A 24720-nucleotide genomic window follows, 5' to 3' on the forward strand; every position below is an offset into this window, starting at 1 on the left:
GGTCCAGATTGAAGCCAAAGGTTGATTGGAAGTTTGGATTGAAGGTCAAAGGCCAATCATAGGTTCAGATTGAAGCCTGAAGGCCAATCAGAAGTCCAAAAGTTAAGGCCCATTGGCCAGAGTCTGGGTCTGCGGATCTCTGTGATTCTGGAAGTTGGGGCCCAGCACCTGGTATCAATGAGTCCACTGGTGGCTGAAGAAGATGGCCTGTGCTGACATCAGAGCACTGTGTATGTGTGTAGGTGGGTGAGCGTGATGGAGGAATGGGGCTTGTTTTGCTGTTGATGTTTTGTTGGGTTCCATGATGCTCTGCTGAGCATTGTGAACATGTTATGTTGGCACTGGAATGTGTGGCGACACTTGAGGACTGCCCCCAACACACATCTTTGGGCATTGGTTGTTAACGCAAAACCACACATTTCATTTTATGTTTTGATGTACTGTTCATATGATAAAAGGATCTGAATTTGAAAATGACTCTGTCTTTGCATTGAGAACCTCCTTCTATATGATGCCTTTAGAAGAGTAATCATACTAAACTCTGCCACCTTGTTGTATATATATTTCAATGTGCTACAAGGTGAGAAAGATTTAGCGGGTTAGGACAATATTACCTCAAGATGTTGGCTGTGGCTTTCCTCTCTTGGGGCAGCAACTCATGATCTCGCATCACTTCCTCTAACAAATTTATAACATTTGACTTCAGTTCGCTGTTCATCTCGAAATCCTGAGCAATTACAAAATAATAAACTCATTAGTATTCATGGAAGTCCACATTTTGTCAGCAGATCCTTTTATATGAAAAGCTCTTGAAATTTTTGTCAGTATAAACAATCCCTCACTGTCAATTATTTCTCAGAAATGGGAGGCTCGTATTGTTAAAGATTTTACATGAAAACCTGTGCTTACCATGATTAATAAAATTCATCTTATAAAACTATAACGGCATAAGACATTGGGGCAGAATTAGACCATTCAGCCCATCAAATCCACTCTATCATTTTATCATGGCTGATTTAGAATTGGAATTTGATTTCTTACATCCATCTCACAACAGGAGGGAGTAAAAAAAATCTTTATGCTGCGTCTCCATCGCTATGTACAAGCAATAAGGAAGGGAAATGTGGGAGGATATTGCCCAAACACTAAGACTGTATACATAATTGTTTCTCAGCAAACCTGTGGCCATTCCCCTCAAAAATGAGTAGAACTTTTTGGATACTTCTGTGGGGGATGAGCTTCCAGGGAGATGTCACAGAGACCAGATGACTGGCACTGAGCTTGGGTCCGTGGTGCAGAAGGTGACGACGGAGAAGAGGGGAGCAGTAGTGACAAGGGACCCAATAGCCAGATGAACAGACAGGAGATTCTGTGAACAGGTCACCCAGATGGTACGTTGCTTCCCATTGCCAGGGTCAGGGACATCTCGGATCACGTCCACAGCATTTTAGGAAAAGGGGAGAGCAGCCAGATATGTTGGTACATATTGGTACTAATGACATAGGAAGGAAAAGCAATGAGGTCCTGGAGAGAGAATTTAGAGAGCTAGGCAGAAAGCTGAGATAGTAATTTCTGAATTGCTGTCTGTGCCACGCTCCAGTGAGAGTAGATACAGGATGATCTGCAGGGAGCCGGGCTTCAGATTCTTGGATCATGAGGATCTCTTCTGGGGGAGGTAGTAGTAGACATCCGTTAGACTCGTGAGGCCATGGATTTGTGCCTTGGAAGGTTTCCAGGGCGCAGGCCTGGGCAGGGTTGTATGGGAGACCGGCAGTTGCCCAAGCTGCAGGCCTTCCCCTCTCCACGCCACCGATGTTGTCCAAGGGAAGGGCACCAGGACCCAAGCAGCTTGGCACCACTATCATCGCAGAGCAATGTGTTGTTAAATGTCTTGCTCAAGGACACAACACGTTGCCTCAGCTAAGGCTTGAACTGATGCCTTATCCACTAGGCCACGCGCCAATTCTATGGAGGTATGACCTGTACAAAGGTGACAGGTTACACCTGAACGCCGGGGGAGCAATAATCTTGTGGGCAGTTTGTTTGAGCTGTTGCAGAGGGTTTAAACTAATTTGGGCTGTGAGAATTGGAATCAAGGGACTCCGGATAGGATGGATGGTAGAAAATGCAAAGATAGCATGCAGTCAGACTGTCAGGAAGGGCAGGCAGATGATAGGACAAAGTTGAAGCCAGCAGGGTGAATATCAGTGCATTAGAGATGCAGAATCAAAAAGGGTAGCAAATACAGTACTCAAAGTGTTATATCTCAATGTACAGAGTATAAGAAATTAGGTGGATGATCTCGTTGCACCATTGTTGAATCGTGGCAGTAGGATGGTTGTAGTTGGGAGCTGGATGTCCAAGGTTACACGTTGTATCGGAGGGATAGGAAGGTAGGTAGAGGGGGTGGAATGACTCCGCTGGTAAAGAATGGCATAAAGTCAGGGGAAGGATGTGACATAGGATCGGAAGATGTTGAATCCTAGCGAGTTGAGCTAAGAAACTACAAAGGTAAAAGGACTTTGATGGCAGTTGTATACAGGCCTCCCAACAGTAGCTGGGATGTGGATCACAGATTACAGCAGGAGATTGAAAAGTCATATCAAAAGGGCAATGTTATGATAGGCATGGGAGATTTTAACATACACATCGATTGGGAAAATCAGGTTGGAAATGGATCTCAAGAGAGCGAGTTTCTTGAATGTCTTCAAGGTGGCTTTTCAGAGCAGTTTGTCGTTGAGCCTACTGGGATATCAGCTATACTGGATTCAGTATTATGTAATGATCTGGAGGCGATCAGGGAGCTTAAGGTAAAAGAGCCCTTAGGAGATCTGTTAGAGGTTTTTAAGATTATGAGAGACATACATAGAGTAAACAGACGGTATCTTTTTTTTCCTGGGTTGAAATGTCTAATACTAGAGGGCATGCATTTAAGGTGAGAGGAGAAATTTTTAAAGGACATGTGAGGGGCAAGTTTTTTTTAAACACGGAGAGGGGTGGGTGTCTGGAATGTGTGGAGGCAGATGCATTAGGCACTTATGAGATACATTTAGATAGACCATGAATGTGAGGGAAATGGAAGGATATGGTATTGTGTAGGCATGAGGGATTCATTAGCCAGAGGATTACTAATCCATTTGGTTCAGCATAGCAGTGTGGGCCAAATGTCTTGCTCCTGTTCTATGTTCTAAAATGTCACTCAGTTATCCTCTTCACTGCCAAAAGAGCACCATCATTATTATCTGCTCTGTCGCATGATGTAGACGATCATGACCTCACGATCGTGATTGTTCTTGGCAATTTTTTCTATGGAAGGGGTTTGTCATCGCCTTCTTCTTGGCAGTGTCTTTACAAGATGGGTGACCCCAGTCATTATCAATAGTCTTCAGAGACTAGTCAGTGGTCACATAACCAGGACTTGTGATGAGCACCGGCTGCTCATACGACCATGTGTAGCTTCCATGGCTTCACATGACCCTGATCGAGGGCTAAGCAGGTGCTACACCTTGCCCAAGGGTGATGTGCAGCCCAGTGGGGTGAAGGAGTGCCTTACACCTCCTTTGGTAGAGATGTGTTTCCACCCCGCATCTGTCAAAAGAACAGTGTACACATTTAGCATATATGGCAGTTGATTTCCTGCTGAACTTGCAACACTTCTACTGTCCAAAAGCAAGTGTTGGTCATTGAGTTACCTAAAAACACTGCTATCGCCTTTCTCTAAAAGGATGAATCAAACACATTTTATGTTGTAGCTCCTGAATTCACATATTTCCTGGTGTCTCCAACATTCAGCCACAGCATACTCTCTGCTTCCTCTGAGTACCAGTTGTGAGTTGGAAGCTCATACTCATAGAATATAAATAATTTGGAAGACCAAAACATTTTTGCCTGGAAATTAGATGAATTAATTATCACAGTTTGCATGTTATTTGACTCAATTTCTAGGAAAGTACAGTATAATCTAATTTAAAACTGGTGATTTATACTTGAGTTGTAACGAACATAGAACACTACAGCACAGTACAGGCCCTTCGGCCCACAATGTTGCAGTGACCTTTTAATCTACTCTAAAGTTCTCAGTTTTCATTGGTGTTCTTTGTGCATGTTTTGCTTTAACAAACTGAGGGTTCTAGTCATCTGCCAGGATACTATAGATACAAGTTTCAGATAGTGCTGGAATTCTTGAGAAACACACACAAAATGCTGGAGGAACGTAATACAGTATGTGTTTTTTTTCTTTCTAAATATTCATAGTATGCATATTATTAAAAAATTTCAGGTTGTCTAAAAATTTCCTGCTCAGAGCAATGGTTGGTCTATGCAAGTGTAAAAAGAGAAAGATAACGTTGCTTTCCGTATTTGAATGATGCGGAGCTCAGATCCCTGGTCTCTTTCCAGCAAATGCCCAAGCCTGTATTCAGCTCCAGTTATCCAGTTTGCTTTAAATATAGAAACCGTTCTTTGCACTCAGCCAACTGAGAAGTGTGCAATACCTTCATAGGTAAAGCCATTGTAGGATGGCAGGATGATATGCAATAAAACCTTTATAGGATATAGGATGGTACATGGATGATAGAAACATGGAGGGCCATGTAGGAAGGAAGGGTTAGATTGGTCTTAGTGTAGATTAAAAGGTTGGCATGACATTGTGGGGTGAAGGGCCTGTATTGTCCTGTATTGTTCTATCTAAAGTTTTGGATCCAACTGTTTAATTCTTCGATTGGACTGTTTAATTGTTATTTTCTTTTAGTTTAGCAATGAATTATCTGCTTGTGTTTTATCCAAGTGTAATATGCTTTAATGGCTATACAAAGTATAATTCTGGAAAGCTCTGGAAGCTTCTTTGTTCTGTATTAAGTGAACAAGTGTTTTAATATTGGTTAACTTGGTACTACTGTATACAAATGAGTTCTTCCTAATTGGCTGTCTTATCTATAGATTTGAATGAAAATTTTCTTATCCTTGTGGTATAAAAATAGCTGTTTTATGCTCGGCACCATCTTTGTTCCTTTGTCTCTCTCTAATTAGTAGACCCTCTATCCCTAATCTATTTCAACTTTTCTCTATTCATCAACTCTTAATAAATGTGTGTGAAGCAACAAGTTCTGCGCCTCTTTCCTGACTTCTAAAAGAGCCTTGGAATAATATTTAAAAAACACCTCTCATTACACTCAGGAAACTGAGTGCTGCACAGGTTATTGTTGAGTAAAACCTTCATACGCAAAGCATTTACATGTAAAACCTTTATAGGTAAAACCTCTCATTGCACTCAGCCTGTTGAGTAGTTGACATGGCCTTAGACATCCTGAGCATCAGGTCCATGAACAAGATGTTCTTTGGATCACCAAGCACCCTTGTTAGCGTGGACCAGGTTTCTCAATCTATGTGTAGCTTTTTCAAAAAACTTTTATGAGATGCAAAAGCCCAGACCTACCGACTTCCTTGTGATCTGATGCTCAGTAATGCAACCCAGATCTGTTTTACTGGTTACAGCTGGCACATGAGTTACATACTCACCACATGCAAAGCAAAGAGTCCCTGCAGTTATTAATTGTGTCTCTGACCAACTTTCCACCAGCTCAATGTCCTTGCAAAATGTGTGTTTTCAAGGGTAAATGGTTCCTTAAGGTTGTTATAGCTGGGGGTTGGTAGTGGGGATAAGCTCCCACTACCTATTAAATTCTCCCAGTGGTGTGCGCCTCACACAGCCTCTGACAACCAAGTCCAGCTTCACGTGTGGCTTAGCTACTAAGCCCTGCGGAACCATTTCTGCTGACAGGAGAAGGGGGAAAGCAGGTTACTGGCGCCTTAAAACCAGTCGCTTCTGGCAGATGGGGCTCGTCAGCCGTGGTTGGCAGCCCATCGACGAGAAGGAAAAGTCTGATCTCAAACCTCAGCTGCCTTGTGGCTGTACCCACTCATGGGGAAGGCTTCGGGAGTAAACCCTGAGGGAAAAAGCTGGAGCTGGAGTCCCTACATTGAGTTCAAAGCTGACCGGCAACTCCTGTGACACCGCTGGTGTCAAACTGCATCGACCTCCGCCACTCCTTTGGATCCATTAGTTGCGTGGAGAGGGGGAGCCTGCCACATGGGCATCAGCTTCATCTGACAAAACTCTGCAGCATGAGAGTGGTGAATGAACTATAAAGCCAGCATGAGATGAGGAACTGCTGTGTGCTAATTCTTGCAGAAACATGGCTCCACAACAACATCCCACCTATCATCAATCTTGTCCATTCCTCTCAAAGACTTGTAACAACATTATTTTGTGACTATATGTGCTATCGTAACTATATGTTCTGTGTGCTGTGTGTGAGTGTATGTACTATGCTATGCACCTTGAACACAGAGGAACACTCTTCCGTTTAGATGGAGACGTGTGTATGGTTGAATGATAATTAAACTTGAACTTATTCTGATCATCCAATTAGACAGCTGCAGATCTTTTATTAATGAGATCACCTCAACACAAAACATATTAAGACAATGTTCAGGTAACAACACAACCTAGACACTTCAGGAAAATGGACATATGTTGAGAAGTAAGATGTTTACAAGAATTGCTCAAATTGCTCAGAGATGCTGTACCTGAGAGTGCTTGGACACCCAGTGTCGAAGGACATTCAAAACACGATTTGTAGCTGCCCTGCGAATAAGAAACTCTTTGTCACACATGCGCTCTGAATTGCTAAATCCTACAAAACAAAAAGAAAAAGGAGAGTTTTAGTGTAACAGAACAGAGTCCTGTCATGTAATGGGATGATACCAGAAACTAAATCACTCAATCTCCCTCTCGCTCTCTTTCTTCTCTTTCTCTGTGCTCCCTGGTTCTTGCTCTCTTCATACCTCCCACTCTCACTCACTAAAAATCTAAATAAGGCCGGTGAAAGAACTGAATGGTTTGCACAGTAAATAGCAGAGCTCTGGAGAGAGTTGTGGAAGTTGGGCGACTGCACTGAAACTGTGCTCCACTAAATATAATGTTGTAAAAGCAATAAAGAAATTCTTGACCTTTTTCCGCTGGAAAGCATAGCGTTCACAGATTTCCTTCTGCAGGCAAAAGTCTTGATATGATCTTTTTGAACCTTGGCTTTAGCTCAAAGTCATTTTGTATTGAGATCAGTTCTGCCTCCATCCTTTCTGTTAATTCCTCATTACAAGTGTTCAGGAATAGATTTATTACCCTTTCTGGAATTTGGATCGAGAGACGATCGTGAAATCTCTCTGGCATGTCTTTATGCGGCTCATCCAGGCGGGTACAGAATACTTGAAGATCATCATCTGGCGTTCTCTCTTTCTCTTCCAACTCAGAGAGGCTCAGATCTTGGAAAAGGTTGGGTCAGCCAATGTTGCACTTAAGTAGGGTTAACTTGGACAGAAATGTGGAAATGATTGATTTGACTGTGATAGGACTCATATTATTTCCTTCCAACCGAAGACTGATTTCATTAAACTCTGTGAATAATTCTGACAAATAAGCAATTTTGTGTCTAACGTTCTTGAGTTGATTACTGAATGAAACCTTTGAGTCTTCAAAGGATTTTATCACTGTTTCAAAAGTGCATAAAAATATCTCAGGCAGTTTCCTTTTGAGAGCTATCTGACCTCTTTATGCAACAGCAAGCGTTCAAAATTCAATATTCTCAATACAAAGCTCTTGAAATAGTTTGAGAATGGAGAACATGAGACCTGATTTTATTTACCACTGTGATAATAGTAGTTAATGATGTGCAGCCCATCAGTAAGGTTTTTACGACAAGATGTTGTCTGTGAATTACACAGTAAATGGTAAATATGTTAGATACAGCTTTTTTCAAGAAATTAATAACCCCATGGTGGTGTCCTGTCATTGATGATGCCCCATCTATTGCACAATCAAGAAGCTGGTGAACAGAATGCCTTTCTCTTTGAAAAATTGCTCAACAACCTGAAATATTGACTCCCCCTTCATATCTGTTTCTAGTCCCCTTGCAGGTAACCACTCTGGTACCATGCTTTCAACTTTTATACAACAAACATAACCAAGAAGCAAAGATCTATTGCCAATCTGACTCATCAAATTTCAGAGCAAATTATGTATATTGCACGATGTGCCTTCCACGTTCTCAAGCATTTCATTTATTTGTCTTTGAACAGAGTTGTCGCTAAGCAGAATCACTTTAATTACTCGATCTGGTGACTTGTGCAAAACTGTACTCATTACTGGCAGAATCAGTGCTTCTCCAATAGGATGGGCTTTCCAGATTTAGCAAAGAGGAATGAAATGTTGCAAGAAACATGCAAACCATTACTGCTTTGTTGTGTAGTGCAAGCAAACATGTTTTCAAGTGTTTTCTATTTCTGTAAGTTTTCATGTAGTGTCTGAAAAATAAGCCAGGTTCTCGTTTACTTTATCAGCGTGTATTCTCTTTAAATGTTAATGGAGTCAGTATGGTTTCATTGATTCATTTGAAAAACAAATTATTTTCACTCAACAGACATGTTGACTGCACCGTGCTGGTATAATTCCATACTTCAGATACTCCACACTGTACTGTCTACAATTACTTTTTGTTTGGTTTGCTTCTGCCATTTTCATTATGGATTAATGATCACAGTCAATCCCCTGTTGTTAAAGTCCAACATTAAGCGCTGCAATCAATAAAGGGGAAAGTTATGACATCATAGCTCAGGCAAAACCTGATTCTCTGCCTGAAGGTTCATAAAGTGTGACAGAAATATTTTAAGGCAACATGAGTGAATCTGCAGATGCTGGAAATAAATAAAAACACAAAATGCTGGCGGAACTCAGCAGGCCAGACAGTATCTATGGGAGGAGGTAGTGACGACTTTTCGGGCCGAAACCCTTAATCAGGAGTGGTGTAAAGGGTTTCAGCCCGAAATGTCGTCACTAGCTCCTCCCATAGATGCTGTCTGGCCTGCTGAGTTCTGCCAGCATTTTGTGTTTTTAGAAATATTTCAGTTGGGCCATGGGCTAGAGAAATTCAGTCAAGACCAGACAAAAGGGCAGATTCTGAACGCTACCTTTTTGAAACCACACCCTAATTCACTGCAACTGAGTCACTGCATGATTTGAGTATAGGAATCATACTAACTCTGTACTCTGGTAGTAAACAGCAATAATGCACAGGTTGCTGGGCCCAGAAATAATACAATTTCTTCAGCCCAGATTTCTCATGGTATGTCAAATACAGAATTGTCACATTGCTTTTCAACAACTATATTGCACTTTGAGCAAAGTCTAAGAGAACGTGGGTTAGCAAGAGGTGAGGTGACTATGCAATTAATGTAATCAATTATGATGCACTGAAGAACAAATGCTTATAAGAAGTCATTAATTTCCTAAATTCTGTAATCTCTCAGCTGCTCCCCTTGCAACCGAGCATCCACCCACAATCCCCTTTATCTTTATTGCCCCCCCCAGGAGGGCGATATTGCCCACTTTGGGAACCACTGCTCGAGAGTGTCTCGGAAAGTAATGACAGATTTTCGTGTATCATTGATCCATTTTTTAAAAACACAATTTATGGCAGAGGAATGCCTCCAGGAACAATTCACAGACCACTCCAGAGGGCACAGCCTCAGAATAGATGGGGGTTCCTTTTGAACAGAGATGAGGAGGAGTTTCTTTAGCCAGAGGTTGGTGAATCTGCGGAATTCATCGCCACCGATGACTGTGGAAGCCGAGCCATGGGGTATATTTAAAGTGGAAGTTGATAGGTTTTTGTTTAGTGTGGGTGTCAAAGGCTACGGGGAGAGGGTGGGAGAATGGGGTTGAGAGGGGTAATGTGAATTGTTGGAACACAGAAGTAATGAGCTGCAGAAGGTATTGTTTACCTCCCATGGAAACGCGCCTGAACTTCTCCTGCACTGCGTTGTTTTCAGGGGGCGGGCTCCCATGTCCTGCTGCGGCTGTGGCAATGGCGAATGCTGAGGCAGGAGACACAGAGCACCGTACGTTGTCCATCTCCCTGCAGCCCGGTCCCATCGCACCAGAATGAACTACATTGTTTAAATACACAAAAGACATCCTTAATTCTACCAGCTTATAGTGCAGTGAATGGCAAATAGATAGACACTAAATGATAAGCGTTCTAACTCTGATCCTGGTGACATTAATTAAGCCATTGCTAAAATTGAAATTCATTTGGCAATTGTAGAATTGTTTCTAAGAAGTGCATGAAAATCACCTGCAGATTTTGGCACACAGCTGTTATGTGCTGCTATGCTGTACAAAGGTTATGTATGCACTTATCTCTAAAAAGGGTTCTGCAGTGAATGCAGAAATTATAAATAAGATTATTAGAAGATATTTATAATGACAAATACTTGCAAGAATTTTACAGTTTTGGTATCCACTGCAGGACCTATTTCAGAGACAAATCCATATATTTGGTTGAATCTTTGCAAGCAATTGTGTTGCATGTGTGTTTACAAATTGACACTGTAGCATAGTGGTTAGCACAAACTTTACAATGAGGGTTCGATTCCTGCCACTGTCGGTAAGGAGTTTGTATGTTCTCCCTGTGACCACATTGGTTTCCTCTGCATGTTCCATTTTCCTCCCACATTCTGAAGACGAGTGGTTAGGCCACGTTGCTGCTGGAAACATGAGGACTCTAGTGGGCTGCCCAGCCCAGCTGATTTGATTTGATGCAAATGATGCATTTCACTGGATTCTTTGATATTTCAATGTTGTTGTACATGTGACAAATGAAGTTAATCTTTATCTTAAAATTGAATTCAAATGCACAAGAACACAAGCAATGGCAGATTAGAAACAAAGAAACATAGAAAACCTACAGCACAATACAGGCTCTTCGGCCCACAAAACTGTGCCGAACATGTCCTTACCTGAGAACTACCTGGGCTTACCCATAGCCCTCTACTTTTTTAAGCTGCATGTACCTATCCAGGAGTCTCTTAAAAGCCCCTATCATTGCCACCGCCAGCAGCCCATTCCACACACTCACCACTCACTGAGTAAAAGACTTACCCCTGACATCTCCTCTGTTCCTACTTCCAAGCACCTTAAAACTATGCCCTCTCATGCTACCTGTTTCAGCCCTGGGAAAAAGCCTCTGACTATCCACACGATCAATGCCTCTCATCATCTTATACACCTCTAACAGGTCACCTCTCATCCTCCATTGCTCCAAGGAGAAAAGGCCAAGTTCACTCAACCTATTCTCATAAGGCATGCTCCCCAATCCAGGCAACATCCTTGTAAATCTCCTCTGCACCTTTTCTATGGTTTCCATGTCCTTCCTGTAGTGAGGTGACCAGAATTGCTCACAATACTCAATGTGGGGTCTGACCAGGGTCCTATATAGCTGCAACATTACCTCTCGGCTCTTAAACTCAACCCCACGATTGGTGAAGATTAGTGAACTCAGCCCAGCGTATCACAGGCACATCCCTCCCGACCACTGGTCATATCTGCAGGAGGTGCTGCCTTAAGAAGGCAACATACATCACCAAATATCCCCACCATCCAGACAATGTGAGTCTCTCACAGCTACCGTCAGGCAGAAGGTACAGAAGCCTGAAGACCCACAGCAACAAGTTCTAGAACAGCTACTTCTCGTCAACTGTTCACTTCTTGAACCAAATGGCACAACACTAACCACCAGAGTTTAACCATTTTGCATTAAAATGGGCTTTTTTTTAAAACTCTAAATGTGTTCTTTCTTGTAAAAGTTGCGCCCAATTTATGCTTCTCTTGTGAATGCTGCCTACATGCTGCCATGTCCCTGTGACGCTGCAGCAAGAATGTTCTTCATTGTACCCGTGCAGACATGGACTTGTGCAGATCACAAGAGGGTTGTGGGGGAGTTGGTCACTATATGCGTTGGCATGTCAGAACCCAGGTGTAGAGGAAAGACATATTCCAATGTGGAGATGGCAAGCAGAGTTTATTCATAAGAATTCCAGCAGAACATTGGTGGCTCAGCTGAGTGATACCATGGGACGTACCATTCCCAAAACTATGACCCTGTGATTAGTGTGAATTGGGCATATGCTTAAGTAATACAAGCAACACAAAATCCCTGAACCTATCAAAGTAAACTTAACAAGCTTAAACAGAAAGCTCCAGGAGATTGCTTTACAATAACGTCAACCTAATGCTGTAGGGATCCTCACACAAGCCCAAACAGCTCATTACAAAGTCTCTGGCTGTTAACGCTACCAATGCCTCTTATCATCTTGTACACCTCTAATCCTTCCTCGTTCCATAGAGTAAATCTCCAGCTCCCTCAACCTTTCTTCACAGGACATGATCTCTAATCCATGCAGTGTCCTGGAGATCTTAGACAGAAGAGGTGCTGCAGATGCTGGAAATCTAGTGCTGGAAGAGCTTCAGGTCAGGCAGCATCTATGGCTGGAAATAAACGGTCAATGGTAAATCTCCTCCCCGCCCTCGCTAAAGCCTCCACATTTGCCCAGGGAAGGTAGTGAACACCATGCATACCTGCAACTGAGTACCTGCAAACACCAGATGTCTTCACGTATTTCCAAAAAAAAATTATTTCATTCTAATAGGTCAGGCAGCATCTATGGAGAGGAATAAACAGGCGCTGCCTGACCTGTTGAGTTCCTCCAGCATTTTGTGTGTGCTACTCTGGATTTCCAGCATCTGCAGGTATCCTGTGTTTTCTTTCATTCTGACCTTTTACATAGTCACTTTGCCTTTCCTATCACTCTGATTAAACCATCACGTGTCACCACATGCATAACTTCCTACCCCATCACACTAGAACAAAATAAATGCTTGCTTCAAAATATGATGTCACTGGTGTCATATTAATGAATGTAACACATAATTAGAAATAAGATCTTTCCTGTAGATTTAAAATTCTTCAAACATTTGAGGGTTCCTGGCAAGTGTTTCATTGGGCACCCTGACTAATGTCTGTAGACGATACTGCTCAGATCAGCCTCTGAGGTCAATTTAGAATCACTCGCAGAACTGCCTCCTAGTGAAGAAACAAGTGTGGCTTGAGCTTTATTTGTGTCACAGATCTTGTCTTGTACTGAGCCACGTGTTTGCCAGTATCATCCCTACATCCCGAAGATCTCAGCTACCCCGTTGAGAAATGGTGTCACTATTAACACCTCAGGCAGAACATCTGTGATAAACAAGAACACAAGGAACTAGGAGATGATTTGGCCATCAGGCACTTCAATCCAACCCTGCTCTTCATGACTGATCTACCCCGGCAGACAGCAGTGGGAATTTAACCCAGATTGCAAGTACTGTGAAGCATTATGCTGGCTGCCATGCCATTGTGTCGCCAGACTTTCTCCATTAAGATAATAATTTATTCCCTCTCTCAGAGCAGAACAGATTTGGAAAATTATTACCCTACAACCTTCTGGTTCCTGAACCAGCATGGATAACTTCACTCAGCACAACTCTGAACTTTTTTCTTCTTTGGCACATTGGTTGTTTGTCAATATTTATGTATAGTTTTTCATAAACTTTATTGGATTCCTTTATTTTCTGTAAATGCCTGAAGGAAAATGGATCTCAGGGTAGCCTATGGTAACATATAGGTACTTTGATAAACAATTTACTTTGACTTTGACTCACAGCTGCCATCTGGAAGAAGGTACAAGAGCTTCAGGACCCATTACACCAGGTTCAGGAACAGTTATTACCCCTTAACTATCAGGCTCTTGAACCAAAGGGGATAACTTCACTCAATTTCATTTGCCCTATCATTGAAATCTTCCCACAATCTATGGGCTCACTTTCTAAGACTCTTCATCTCAAGCTATTGTTATTAGTTGCTTATTTATTATTATTATTATTTCTCCTTTTGCATTTGTACAGTTTGTTATCTTTTACACTCTGGTCGAATGCCCCAGTTGGGTGGTGTTGCTTTGATTCTGTTATGGGTATTATTCTGTAGATTTATGGAGTATGCTCACAAGAAGATGAATCTCAGGGCTGTATATAGTGACAAATATATACTTTGATAATAAAATTTTCTTTGAAGTTTGGAATGTGGGTTCAAACTGGAGCAGCTGAAGGAAATCTATGTTGTCACAGGAAAACTGTACAAATCTCCTTACAGACAGTAGCAGGAATTGAACCTCGATCACTGGTGCTGTGAAGTGTTACATTAACCACTATACTACCTTGCCAATGATGAGTTTCTGACCATCTTGATAACATTCAATTATACAGTATATGTACAAAGAAGTCAATGCTGTTCATCGTGTGTGTGTGTGTGTGTGTGTGTGTGTGTGCGCGCGCGCACCACGTGCACAATTGGCTCATTGCCATCTAAATTAGATTAGACTCAAAGTATGGCTATAAAAATGTCACCAGGGCCTCTCTAAGGCAAGGGTTCCCAACCTTTTTTACGCTATGGAGCTCTACCGTTAATCGAAGGGTTGGTGGACCCCAGGTTGGAAACCCCTGCTCTAAGCGATTAATTATATAATTTTCTGTGCACTTTGCGGGACAGCTGTCTTGTCTTTGATCTTCACCCATATCCAATCTGCACAACCACATAAAAAACATCATTTGGCATTTTCTTGAGTTTGCTCAGCAAGGCTAATCTCGAGCAGTGTGACTAGCAGCCACCAATCCATACCACCTCTTGCCAATTGGAAATAATAAAACCGTTCCAAGAGAGGATCAGTAGCGTCTCTTGGTGAACTGCAAGACTGTAATCACATCATGGAGTTCAAATAATCAGGAATTCACTGGAATCCTACAATACAATCACCGTTGCCATTATAATAGATTTCGGAAAGTGAATTTTTCTCATAAACTCCTGCATCAAATTAGGGTTTTGATTCTCTTTTTCTGATGGACAAGCTTGAATATTTGGAGTGTTGTAAGGAATATTGGATGTTCCCTGGAACGACCGCACTTCTCTCTGCAGCAAGACTCATTTTACTCTCTTTTGCACAACTTATTAAATTAAAATTTCATATATATATTTCTAATTGTAAATTATAGTACCTTTTATGTGCTGTATTGCACTGCTGTTGCAAAACAACAAATTTCACAACATGTGCCAATGATATTAAATCTCAGAAAAGAGACCTGTACAATTTCAGATTAATTTCACAGTGAACATTTGGGGAAATTCACTCTCCTTCATAGATTATAAGGCACTGGTTCAACCTGATCAATGGGAATGAATTTCCATGATTCTTCCCTGTTCCATCATCATAAACAGGGTGCAGCTGAGCTTTCCTTGGAGTTGCAAAGCTAAACAAGGAAAAACTCTGCAGAAATTCATCTCCAGAAAAATTCAATACTGGTGTCAAGATCAGGAAAGCAAGTCTTTGTTTGTCTACATTGCAGGCCTTTGTTTGTCTACATTGCAGGCCTTTGTTTGTCTACATTGCAGGCCTTTGTTTGTCTACATTGCAGGCCTTTGTTTGTCTACATTGCAGGCCTTTGTTTGTCTACATTGCAGGCCTTTGTTTGTCTACATTGCAGGCCTTTGTTTGTCTACATTGCAGGCTTTTGCTCTTTCAATGCAACTACTCTGAGTGGCTTATCTAAAGGCTGTAGGTACACATCTTACCATCAATTCTGAGTAGCTGTTGTCTGAGGGGATCGTGTCTAACATAATATTTCTGTCGCAGTCCTGAGTATGCCAAGCATGAAGTGTTAATTTAGGTTTTTTTTAATGAATATCACTGTTCCACAAGTTTTAAACTACTTTCAGTTTCTTCCAGGTGAGGCAACACTCCACCTGCAAATCTGTGGGGTCGTCTATTGTGTCTGGTGCTCCCATTTTGGCCTCCTCTACATTGGTGAAACCCGTTGCAAATGGGGGTAATGCTTCAGTGAACATACTGCACTATCTGCCACAAGAGGGACTTCCCAGAGGCCAAACATCTTAATTCAAATCGTATTCCCATTCTGATATGTTGATCCATGGCCTCCTCTTGTGTCTGGGTGCAGGAGCAACACTTTATATTCTGTCCGGATAGCCTGCAACCTGATGGCATGGATATCGATTTCTCCTTCTTGTAAAGAAATTCCCCTACTTCTTCGATTCTCCACAATGACCTTTTACCTCTTCTCACCTGCTTATTATTTCCCCCTGGGTCCCCTCCTCCTTCCTTTTCTCCTATAGTCCATTCTCCTCTCCTATCAGATTCCTTCTTCTCCAGCTCTTGACCTTTCCCACCCACCTGGTTTTATCTATCACTTTCTGGCTAGCCTCATTCCCCTCCCCCAACCTTTATTATTCCGGCATCTTCCCACTTCCTTCTCTGTCCTGAAGAAGTGTCTCGGTCCAAAATGTCGACTATCTATTGATTTCCATAGATGCTACCTGACCTGCTGAGTTCCTCCAGCATTTTGTGTGTGTTACTTCCATAGATGTATGAGTGTTTAAATCTGTGAGGAAGAGATTCAGCTGCATGAAAGGTGCGTGAGAAAAGTCTAGCGGAGGTCCAGAGAAGGTTTATGAGAATGACCCTGGAAATGAAAGGGTTAACATGTGAGGAGCATTTGATGGCTCTGGGCCCATACTCACTGGAGTTCTGCAGAATAATGAGGGATCTCCGAGAAACCTATGAAATATTGAAAGGCTAGATAGAGTGGATGTAGAGAGAATGTTTCCTATCATGGGGGGGGATTAAGAGCAGAGGGCACAGATTCAGAATACAAGGGCATCCCCTTAGAAAAAAGATGAGGAGGAATTTCTTTATCTACAGGGTGGTGAATCTGTGGTATTCGTTACCACAGATAGTTATGGAGTAAAGTCATTGGGTATATTTAAAGTAGAGGTTGATAGGTTCAAATAATAGCATCAAAAGTTATGAGGAGAAGGCAGGAGAACAGGGTTAGGAGGGAAAATAAATCAGCCATGACCAAATGACAGAGCAGACTCGATGGGCTGAATGGCTTAATTTTGCTCCTACGTCTTAAGATGGCTATGGTCCATGACCTCATCGTGACATACAATTACATTAGGCTGAAGAGCATTGCAGGTTTTTTTTGAAAATAAAAGGATCCTTAATTGTCCATACCTTATTGCAATGCTGAAGGGTTGATAATAATTCATTCATTGTAATTCCACTTTCTTAGCTCTGCCTATGCTCTACACTGCAAAAGAAGGGTTTTAGCTGCAAACAACAACATCTTGCATTTATGTGGTGCCTTTAACAGCGCACCTCTCAAAGGTAAGACTGCACAAATTTGACACCAAGCTACAAAGATATAAACTCTTGATAAACAAAATATGTTTTAAGAACCTCATTTAAAGAGGGCATAAAGGCAGAAAGTCAAAGAGAGTCCCAAAGAGTATTGCCAATGCAGCCTTAGGCGTGACTGCTGGCGTTGGAGGACCGGAGATCGGTGGTGTTCAAAGAGGCCAGAGCCAGAGGAGTGAATCCAGGGAACGAACAGCAGAGGAGGCGGCCTTTGAGTTTATGTAACAGCGGAATAGCTTGTCCCACTCCCCTGACATTGCTACACCCTACTTTCACCCAACCCCCAATTTCGACATCAAAATTAAAGATGTTTTCAGCAATACCCCAACACTCTATTCCAGAGCCTATCTGTGATTAAAGCAAATAACATCCTCACTTCAGTTTTAGTTTTTTATCCCCTCAATCATTTTCATTCTCATGTCATCAAGTTACGAATCCTTCTATCAATGGAAGCAGTTCATCTATTCTGGTCCTGCACTTCATGAATTTAATTATCTGCATCGGATCTCCTTGCAACTTTCCGTGTTTCAAAAAGAACAGCTCTGGCTCTGACATTGTCCCTGCAACTCTTATCTTCATGCAGTCTTTGAGACCAAATGCATTTTCTCTTTTAGAATTGCCCACTACAGATAATATTCCTTCTCTTCCTTGCAAGCAAAGTGTAGAAGTATTACACTTTACCATATAAAATTTTATCTCCTGCATCTTCCACCACCTCTCCACATCTTCCCAAACAATATTATCATCTTTTTCACACTTCACTACACCTTCAAGTTTGTATCATCTGCCAATTTGTTAATTGTGCCCTGCACATCTTTGTCCAGGTCATGAGTCAGTATTGAGGGAAACATTGATCTTAGTACTGACCACTGGAATCCACTTCCTCCGACCCAAAACAATCATTCACTCCTTGTCTCTGGTTCCAGTCACTTTACCTGTCTTCTCACCTTGGTAATACAGTGGATTCTGGTTAATTGATCAATTAGTTAATCGGGTCAGGTTATTTATCTGGGGCAACCCTTAAAGAACAAAAACTCGTTGAGAAAATAGCCAGGAATTCACTCTGTTTATTTGGGACACTGTGCCGCTTAATTGGGACAGCAGACCATTGCCAAAGAGTTTCTAAGTAACATCAATCGCATGAACTTGTGTGGTTATTAGACATTATGATTAGAGAAACCAGTTTTTAAATAGCACCAGTTGCAAGTGTTTGTGTTCAAAAATCAGTGATTTTTATCACTGATAGTTGGTGAGAAATAAGCTGTAAGACAATTAGAATTGTTTTATTCATTGTGGTTTCAAGCATTCAGGCTTGGAGATGTCAGCAATGGGCGGGAATGAAAATTAAACTATTTCACTACTTCAACAAGTTAGAAACTACAAAGACTTTGAATGTATTGTCAATCATTCTGAATGCTACAATGGAAATTAAGATTTGGAGGATGCAATCATGGAAAGATTGTATGAAAGGTCCAATCTCTCCACTAGGTGTCTCCACTAATTTTCTTCATTTGCAATCAGTGAAAAGAACACAACAGTATGTTGGTGTCAGTCATATCCCACGATGCCATTGAAATCTGGCAGGAGAGTTTTTTAAAGTGGAAAAGACTTTGCACTGGGCAGTTCCACTGTCCTGACTTCAGAAGTCCAGTGGTATGAGTAATCAGCACAAACTGTGGTCTTCCTTGGCTGCAGTGAAGACTTCTCTGCCTTACTATGCCATTTGCTCTCCACAAAGCTTTGCAGAACTGCCTTCTTGGCCATTGGATCTCACCATTGATCTCATCTGCCCAGTCTGCTGGAACCGACTTCACACACTAGGACAAACATGTCCCTATTTCACCGGGGTACAAGACCCACTGGCTAATCCCAACTGGTTTAGCCCACCCATCAAGGCGATGTACTGGGACATGGCCATTGTTGCATGCTAACAGCTACCTGGAGCCACAGGTGAGAGCTGAGTGTCCAGCGGGGACCAAAGGTTAATGAGCTGCCCCAGAATGGACACCACAAGCCCCTTCACCAAAGGTGCTACCCCTCCCTGGACATCCCATACACGCCAATGAACACTGGATGAATTCCTGCATCGATAACTATTAGGAACCAATACGCAGTCAGGCGGCACCATTAAGTGGCGACTCTTTGCATGCAGCTCTGATGGGAATCACCAGATGAAATCCACGATCACGGCTATGGGTAATTCGGAAGGCAGCATTGTTTTAAGATTCTGACTCCGATACTGTAGTAGTATTGATGGTGTACTAATTTATTCTGAATTTCATTTAAGTACACTATATGTCACTCAGTTAAATGGTAGTTTGTCTTTTTTATACCTTTTTAACTGTTTCCATGAAACTTCAGCTAATTGAGGAAATGGCATCATTGGGCCAAAATGTCTTGGCTCCAATGTGTCCCAAATTAACCAGAGTCTATTGTACATCCCCTTTGTGTCTATTTGGACGACAAACCTATAATGTGGCAACTTAATCAAACATTTCCTGGAGGTCCACAGCTATCATATCATCTCACCTCATTAGTCCTGCTAATGTTTTACAAAAGAAATCAAATCTCTCTTCATAGCACAGAGGCTTCAGCCCATGATATTACACTGAGCTTTTAACCTACTCCAAGGTCAATCTAACTCTTCCCTCATATGTAGACCTCCATTTTTCTATCATCTATGTGCCAATTGAAAAGTTTCTTAAATGCCCTTAATGCATTTATTTCTATCACCACTTCTGGTTGTGTGTTCCATGCACCCACCACTCTTTGTGTAAAGAACATGCATCTGACATCCTACACTGTACTTTCCTCCAAGCACCTTAAAATTATGCTCTCTACTATTAGCCATTTCCACCCTGACAGAATGTCTCTGGCTATCCATTCTATCTATGCCTCTTATCATCTTGTGCACTCCATCATGTCACTTCTCATCCTCCTTTGTTCCAAAGAATAAAGATCTAGCTCGCTCAACCTATCCTCATGAGACACGCTCTCTAATCCAGGCAGCATCCTGGTAAATCTCCTCTGCATCCTCTCCAACACTTCTGCATCCTTCCTATAATGAGTTGACCAGAACAGAACACAATATTCCAATACTATCAGCTTCTAAGCTCCAGGATGTACCAACCCTAGTTTGTATGTTTCCATACAACTTAACCTTCTTTATAATATCCGTGAGTCATGTTACCTTTAGCTTCAACATTTGTCCTGCCCACCAAGGATGTCAAATATAAGTTAAGGGATAAATAAGGAAAGAGACTATTTCCAAAACAAATTAACCCATTGGCTGCCTAATAACAACAATCTAAAGGCAATGATAAAATCAATTAAAAGGATGAATGAACACTTCTCGGCTTCCATCCGGGTTCAGGTCAAACTCTGCCATCTTCATCAGGGATGATGCCTAGGCATGTCTAGTCCAGTGGTATTTATATCCCCGTCGTCCATCCCTCCTGATTAGTTATCCTCATCCAATCAGGTTTCCGCTGTCCCACCTTGTTAACAATCAAATTCCAGTTCTTAATTAGAGTGAGACCTTTGTCTTTGTTAAAAATCTTTTCCTTTAGTTTTATTTCAATGGCTTCCTTTACTAGATGGACCCAAAAGCCATTAACATTGCATAGTAGTTTTGTGTCGTAGAAGTCAATCCTGTGGCCATTGGGAAATTCAATGTTCTGCTACTGCCAATTTCTCCAGGTAACCCAGATTAATACACCTCCTATGCTCCTTGATGTAGGTTTCCACCATGTGTCCCATCTGGCCAAAATACACTGCACCGCATTCCATATAACCATATAACAATTACAGCACGGAAACAGGCCATCTCGACCCTTCTAGTCCATGCCAAATGCTTACTCTCACCTGGTCCTACTGGCCCGCACTCAGCCCATAACCCTCCATTCCTTTCCTGTCCACATACCTATCATATTTTTTTAAATGACAATATCGAACCTGCCTCTACCACTTCTACTGGAAGCTCTTTCCACACAGCTACCACTCTCTGAGTGAAGAAGTTCCCCCTCGTGCTACCCCTAAACTTTTGCCCCTTAACTCTCAACTCATGTCCTCTTGTTTGAATCTCCCTTACTCTCAATGGAAAAAGCCTATCCACGTCAACTCTATCTATCCCCCTCATAATTTTAAATACCTCTATCAAGTCCCCCCTCATAATTTTAAATACCTCTATCAAGTCCCCCCTCAACCTTCTATGCTTCGAAGAACCTTTCTCAGTAACTTAGCTGCTGAAACCCAGGTAACATTCCAGTAAATCTCTTCTGTACTCTCACAGGGAATCCTGTCAGCCAACCTGAGCCCCAGGTCATCTCTGACCAGCATAAACTGTGATTTGAGCTTCCTTACGGGCTTGTTGAAGGCATTAATTTGGGATTTCTTCAGGATCCCGGCAATCCTTCCAGAAACCATGGAAGTATAGGGAAGCCAGGCTGCCAGTTACAGGATTCCCTATGAATGCGAAGCAGCGTATATCGGCCAGACGGGATGCACAGTGCAACTCCACATCAAGGATGCAACCTCGATGAAGCTACCACCAACCAACAGGCTCTTGAACAAAAGGGGATAACTACACTCAATCTATTTCTAGTGTTCCCACAACCGATGGCCTCACTTTAAGGACTCCTCATCTTGTCTATTTCATGCTCTTTCATTTCATGTTATTTCACACTCATTATTTATTTGCTATTTATTTATATTTGCATTTGCACAGATTGATGTTCATTGCTCTCGTTTAGAGTTTCTGTTCTGTAGATTTGCTAAATATGCTCATAGTAAAGAGAATCTCAGGGTTGTATGTGGTGACATGCATTACTCTGATAATAAGGTTTACTTTGAACTTTGAACCCTAATTCAGGTCGGGTCTCACTGCTGTGGAGTAGGCCACATTGGGAGCACTGGATACAGTAACCAGGCAAACAATTACTTGATAAACAAATAAATGAGCATTTTCAGTACCTCTCCTAATGCTTCTTCTCAGCTTGTTACAGATATCAATGCAGGGACGCTCTGAATTCTCTTCTGTCGACAGAGGACACTGGTCTGAGGATGAGGGGCCTCTGCTCAAATCCAAAGGAACTTTGCTTGCCACGGGAGGTGGAGAGATTGTCGTGCTGTGAACGAAGGTTGCCCCTGCCGTGGACGACGTGGAAAGGTCGAGGGCGCCTGCTCTGGAGTTCACAGGGGAGCTGAGCGACAGTTTCCGCGTCCGGACGGGCGAACTCGTTCGAGACAACGACAGCGGAGGAGGCGACGAAAACTTACGGGACAGTCGCGGGGATTTCCCGTCATTCATGTGTTCCAATCGGTTGCTTTGATTTGATGCAAAAAACAGTTCCAGTGATCTGTGAATGAAAAGGGAACAGATAAGTTGATTAATTAAAGCAATCCAACTGGAATAAGGCTCTCAATATATCTCAATAGATAAATGATAGCTATGATTATCAAATGTAAACATTTAAATTAGTTATACACAAGCTATGTATCTAAGAACATGACCTTAGGATATAGAGGTATAATTAGGCCATTCAGCCCATTGAGTCTGCTCTGTCATTTCATCATGGCTGATCCATTTTCCTCTCAACCCCATTCTGCTGCCTTCTCCCCATAACCTTTCACCCCCTGACTAATCAAGAGCCCATCAACCTCCACCTTAAATACACTCGGTGACCTGGTCTCCACAGCCACCTGTGGCAATGAATTCCACAGATTCACCACCCTCTGGCTAAAGAGGCTCCTCCTCAACTCCATTCTAAATGGACATTCCTCTGAGGCTGTGCCCTCTGGTCCTAGACTCCCTAACCATAGGAAATATCCTTGTCAAATCTACTCCATCTCGGTCTTTCAATGTTTTATAGATTTCATTGAGATCTACCCTCATTCTTCTATATTTCAACAAGGCCCAGAACCTTCAATTATTCCTCATATGACAAGCTTTTCATTCCCAGAATCATTCTTGTGAAGTTCCTCAGAACCCTTTCCAATGTCAGCTCATCTCTTCTTAAATAAGGGGCCCAAAACTGCTCACAATACTCCTCAGAGGTGCCTTATAATGCCTCAACATTATATCCTTGCTCTTATATTCTAGTTCTCTTGAAATGAATGCTTACGTTGCATTTGTCTTCCACGCCACCAAATCTCCGGCAAGTTAACCTTTAGGGAATCCTGCATGAAGACTGCGAAGTCTCCTTACAATTTGGATTTTTGAAATTTTCTCCCAATTTAGAAAATTGTTCCAGATACCTTGGGATTCATTTAATGTGCAAAACAGACTCAATGGGCTGAATGTCCTAATTCTGCTCCTATATCTTAAGCTTATGATCTTATGTTTAACTTTCCAGTAAGCGAACGATTTACTGTATCTGCTGATGAAGTTTGCAATTACAGAACATAGAACATTACAACTCAATAAAGGCTCTTTGGCCCACAATGTTGTGCCAACCTTAACCTACTCCAAGATCAATTTGACTCTTCCCTCCCACATAGCCCCCATTTTTCGATCATCCATGTACATATCTAACATCCCTTAAACATCCTTAATCTGCCTCTCCCACCACCCCTGAAAGGGTGTTCCGTGCACCCAAAGAAACTCAGAATCAGGATCAAGTTTAATATCACCAGCATATTTAATGAAATTTGTTGACTTTGTGGCAGCAGTACAGTGCAATACCATAAGACCATAAGACATAGGAGCAGAATTTGGCCATTTGGCCCATTGAGTCTGCTCTGCCATTTCAACATGGCTGATCCATTTTTCCTCTTAGCCCCAATCTCCTGCCTTCTCCCCGTATTCCTTCATGCTCTAAGACCTCCTTTCTGATGGTAGGAATGAGAACAAGGCATGACCTGGGTGATGATGGTCCTTAATGATGGATGCTGCCTTTTTGAGTCATCGCTCCTTGAAGATGCCCTGGATACTCGGAGGCTATTGCTCATGATGGAGCTGACTTCATGTAAAAAACCTACCTCTGACATCCCCCCCCCCTATATTTTCCACTAATCACCTTAAAATTAAGCCCCCTAATAATAGCCATTTCCATCCTGGGAAAAAGTCCAAGTCACTTCTCATCCTCCTTCACTCCAAAGAGAAAACCAAAAGGGGGATATCTTGGCCTGATACAAAATAAGGTCTTCTTTGAATGAGGACAATGGCTAATCTGTGATACGGGCATAAATGTCAGCTAAGCTAAAAGATGCAAGCAGGTTAGGGTTAATGCAAGCAGGCTTTTTCCACTGTGGCTGATGAGACTAGAATTAGAGGTCAGAGGTTAAAGCTGAAAAGGTAAATATGTAAAGGGAACCTGAGGGAGAATTTCTTCACTCAGAGGATGGTGAGACAGTGGAACGAGCTGCCAATGGTAGTGGCGGATACAGGTTCAATTTTAACACTTAAGAGAAGTTTGGGTAAGTACATTGACGGGAGGGCTATTGTCCAGGTGCTGGTCGATGGAACTAGGCAGAGTAATAGTTTGGCATGGACTAGATGGGCCAAAGGGCCTGTTTCTGTGCTGT

At 42.1% G+C, this 24720-nt stretch overlaps 1 protein-coding gene across 2 annotated transcripts in view; it reads right to left on the minus strand.

The window, feature by feature from the left end:
- Positions 1 to 24720, minus strand: part of LOC132393932 (ras-specific guanine nucleotide-releasing factor 2-like) — a 141750-nt gene that overhangs the window by 24861 nt on the left and 92169 nt on the right. For both annotated transcript variants that reach the window (XM_059969395.1, XM_059969396.1), the window contains 4 exons: positions 22168 to 22553; positions 9838 to 10002; positions 6589 to 6695; positions 615 to 727 (listed from right to left, as the gene is read on the minus strand). In XM_059969395.1, coding sequence (XP_059825378.1) covers positions 615 to 727; positions 6589 to 6695; positions 9838 to 10002; positions 22168 to 22553 — 771 coding nt within the window. The remainder of the gene's footprint in view (positions 1 to 614; positions 728 to 6588; positions 6696 to 9837; positions 10003 to 22167; positions 22554 to 24720) is intronic.

Source organism: Hypanus sabinus, chromosome 5 (genome assembly GCF_030144855.1).
Source record: "Hypanus sabinus isolate sHypSab1 chromosome 5, sHypSab1.hap1, whole genome shotgun sequence".
NCBI lineage: Eukaryota > Metazoa > Chordata > Chondrichthyes > Myliobatiformes > Dasyatidae > Hypanus > Hypanus sabinus.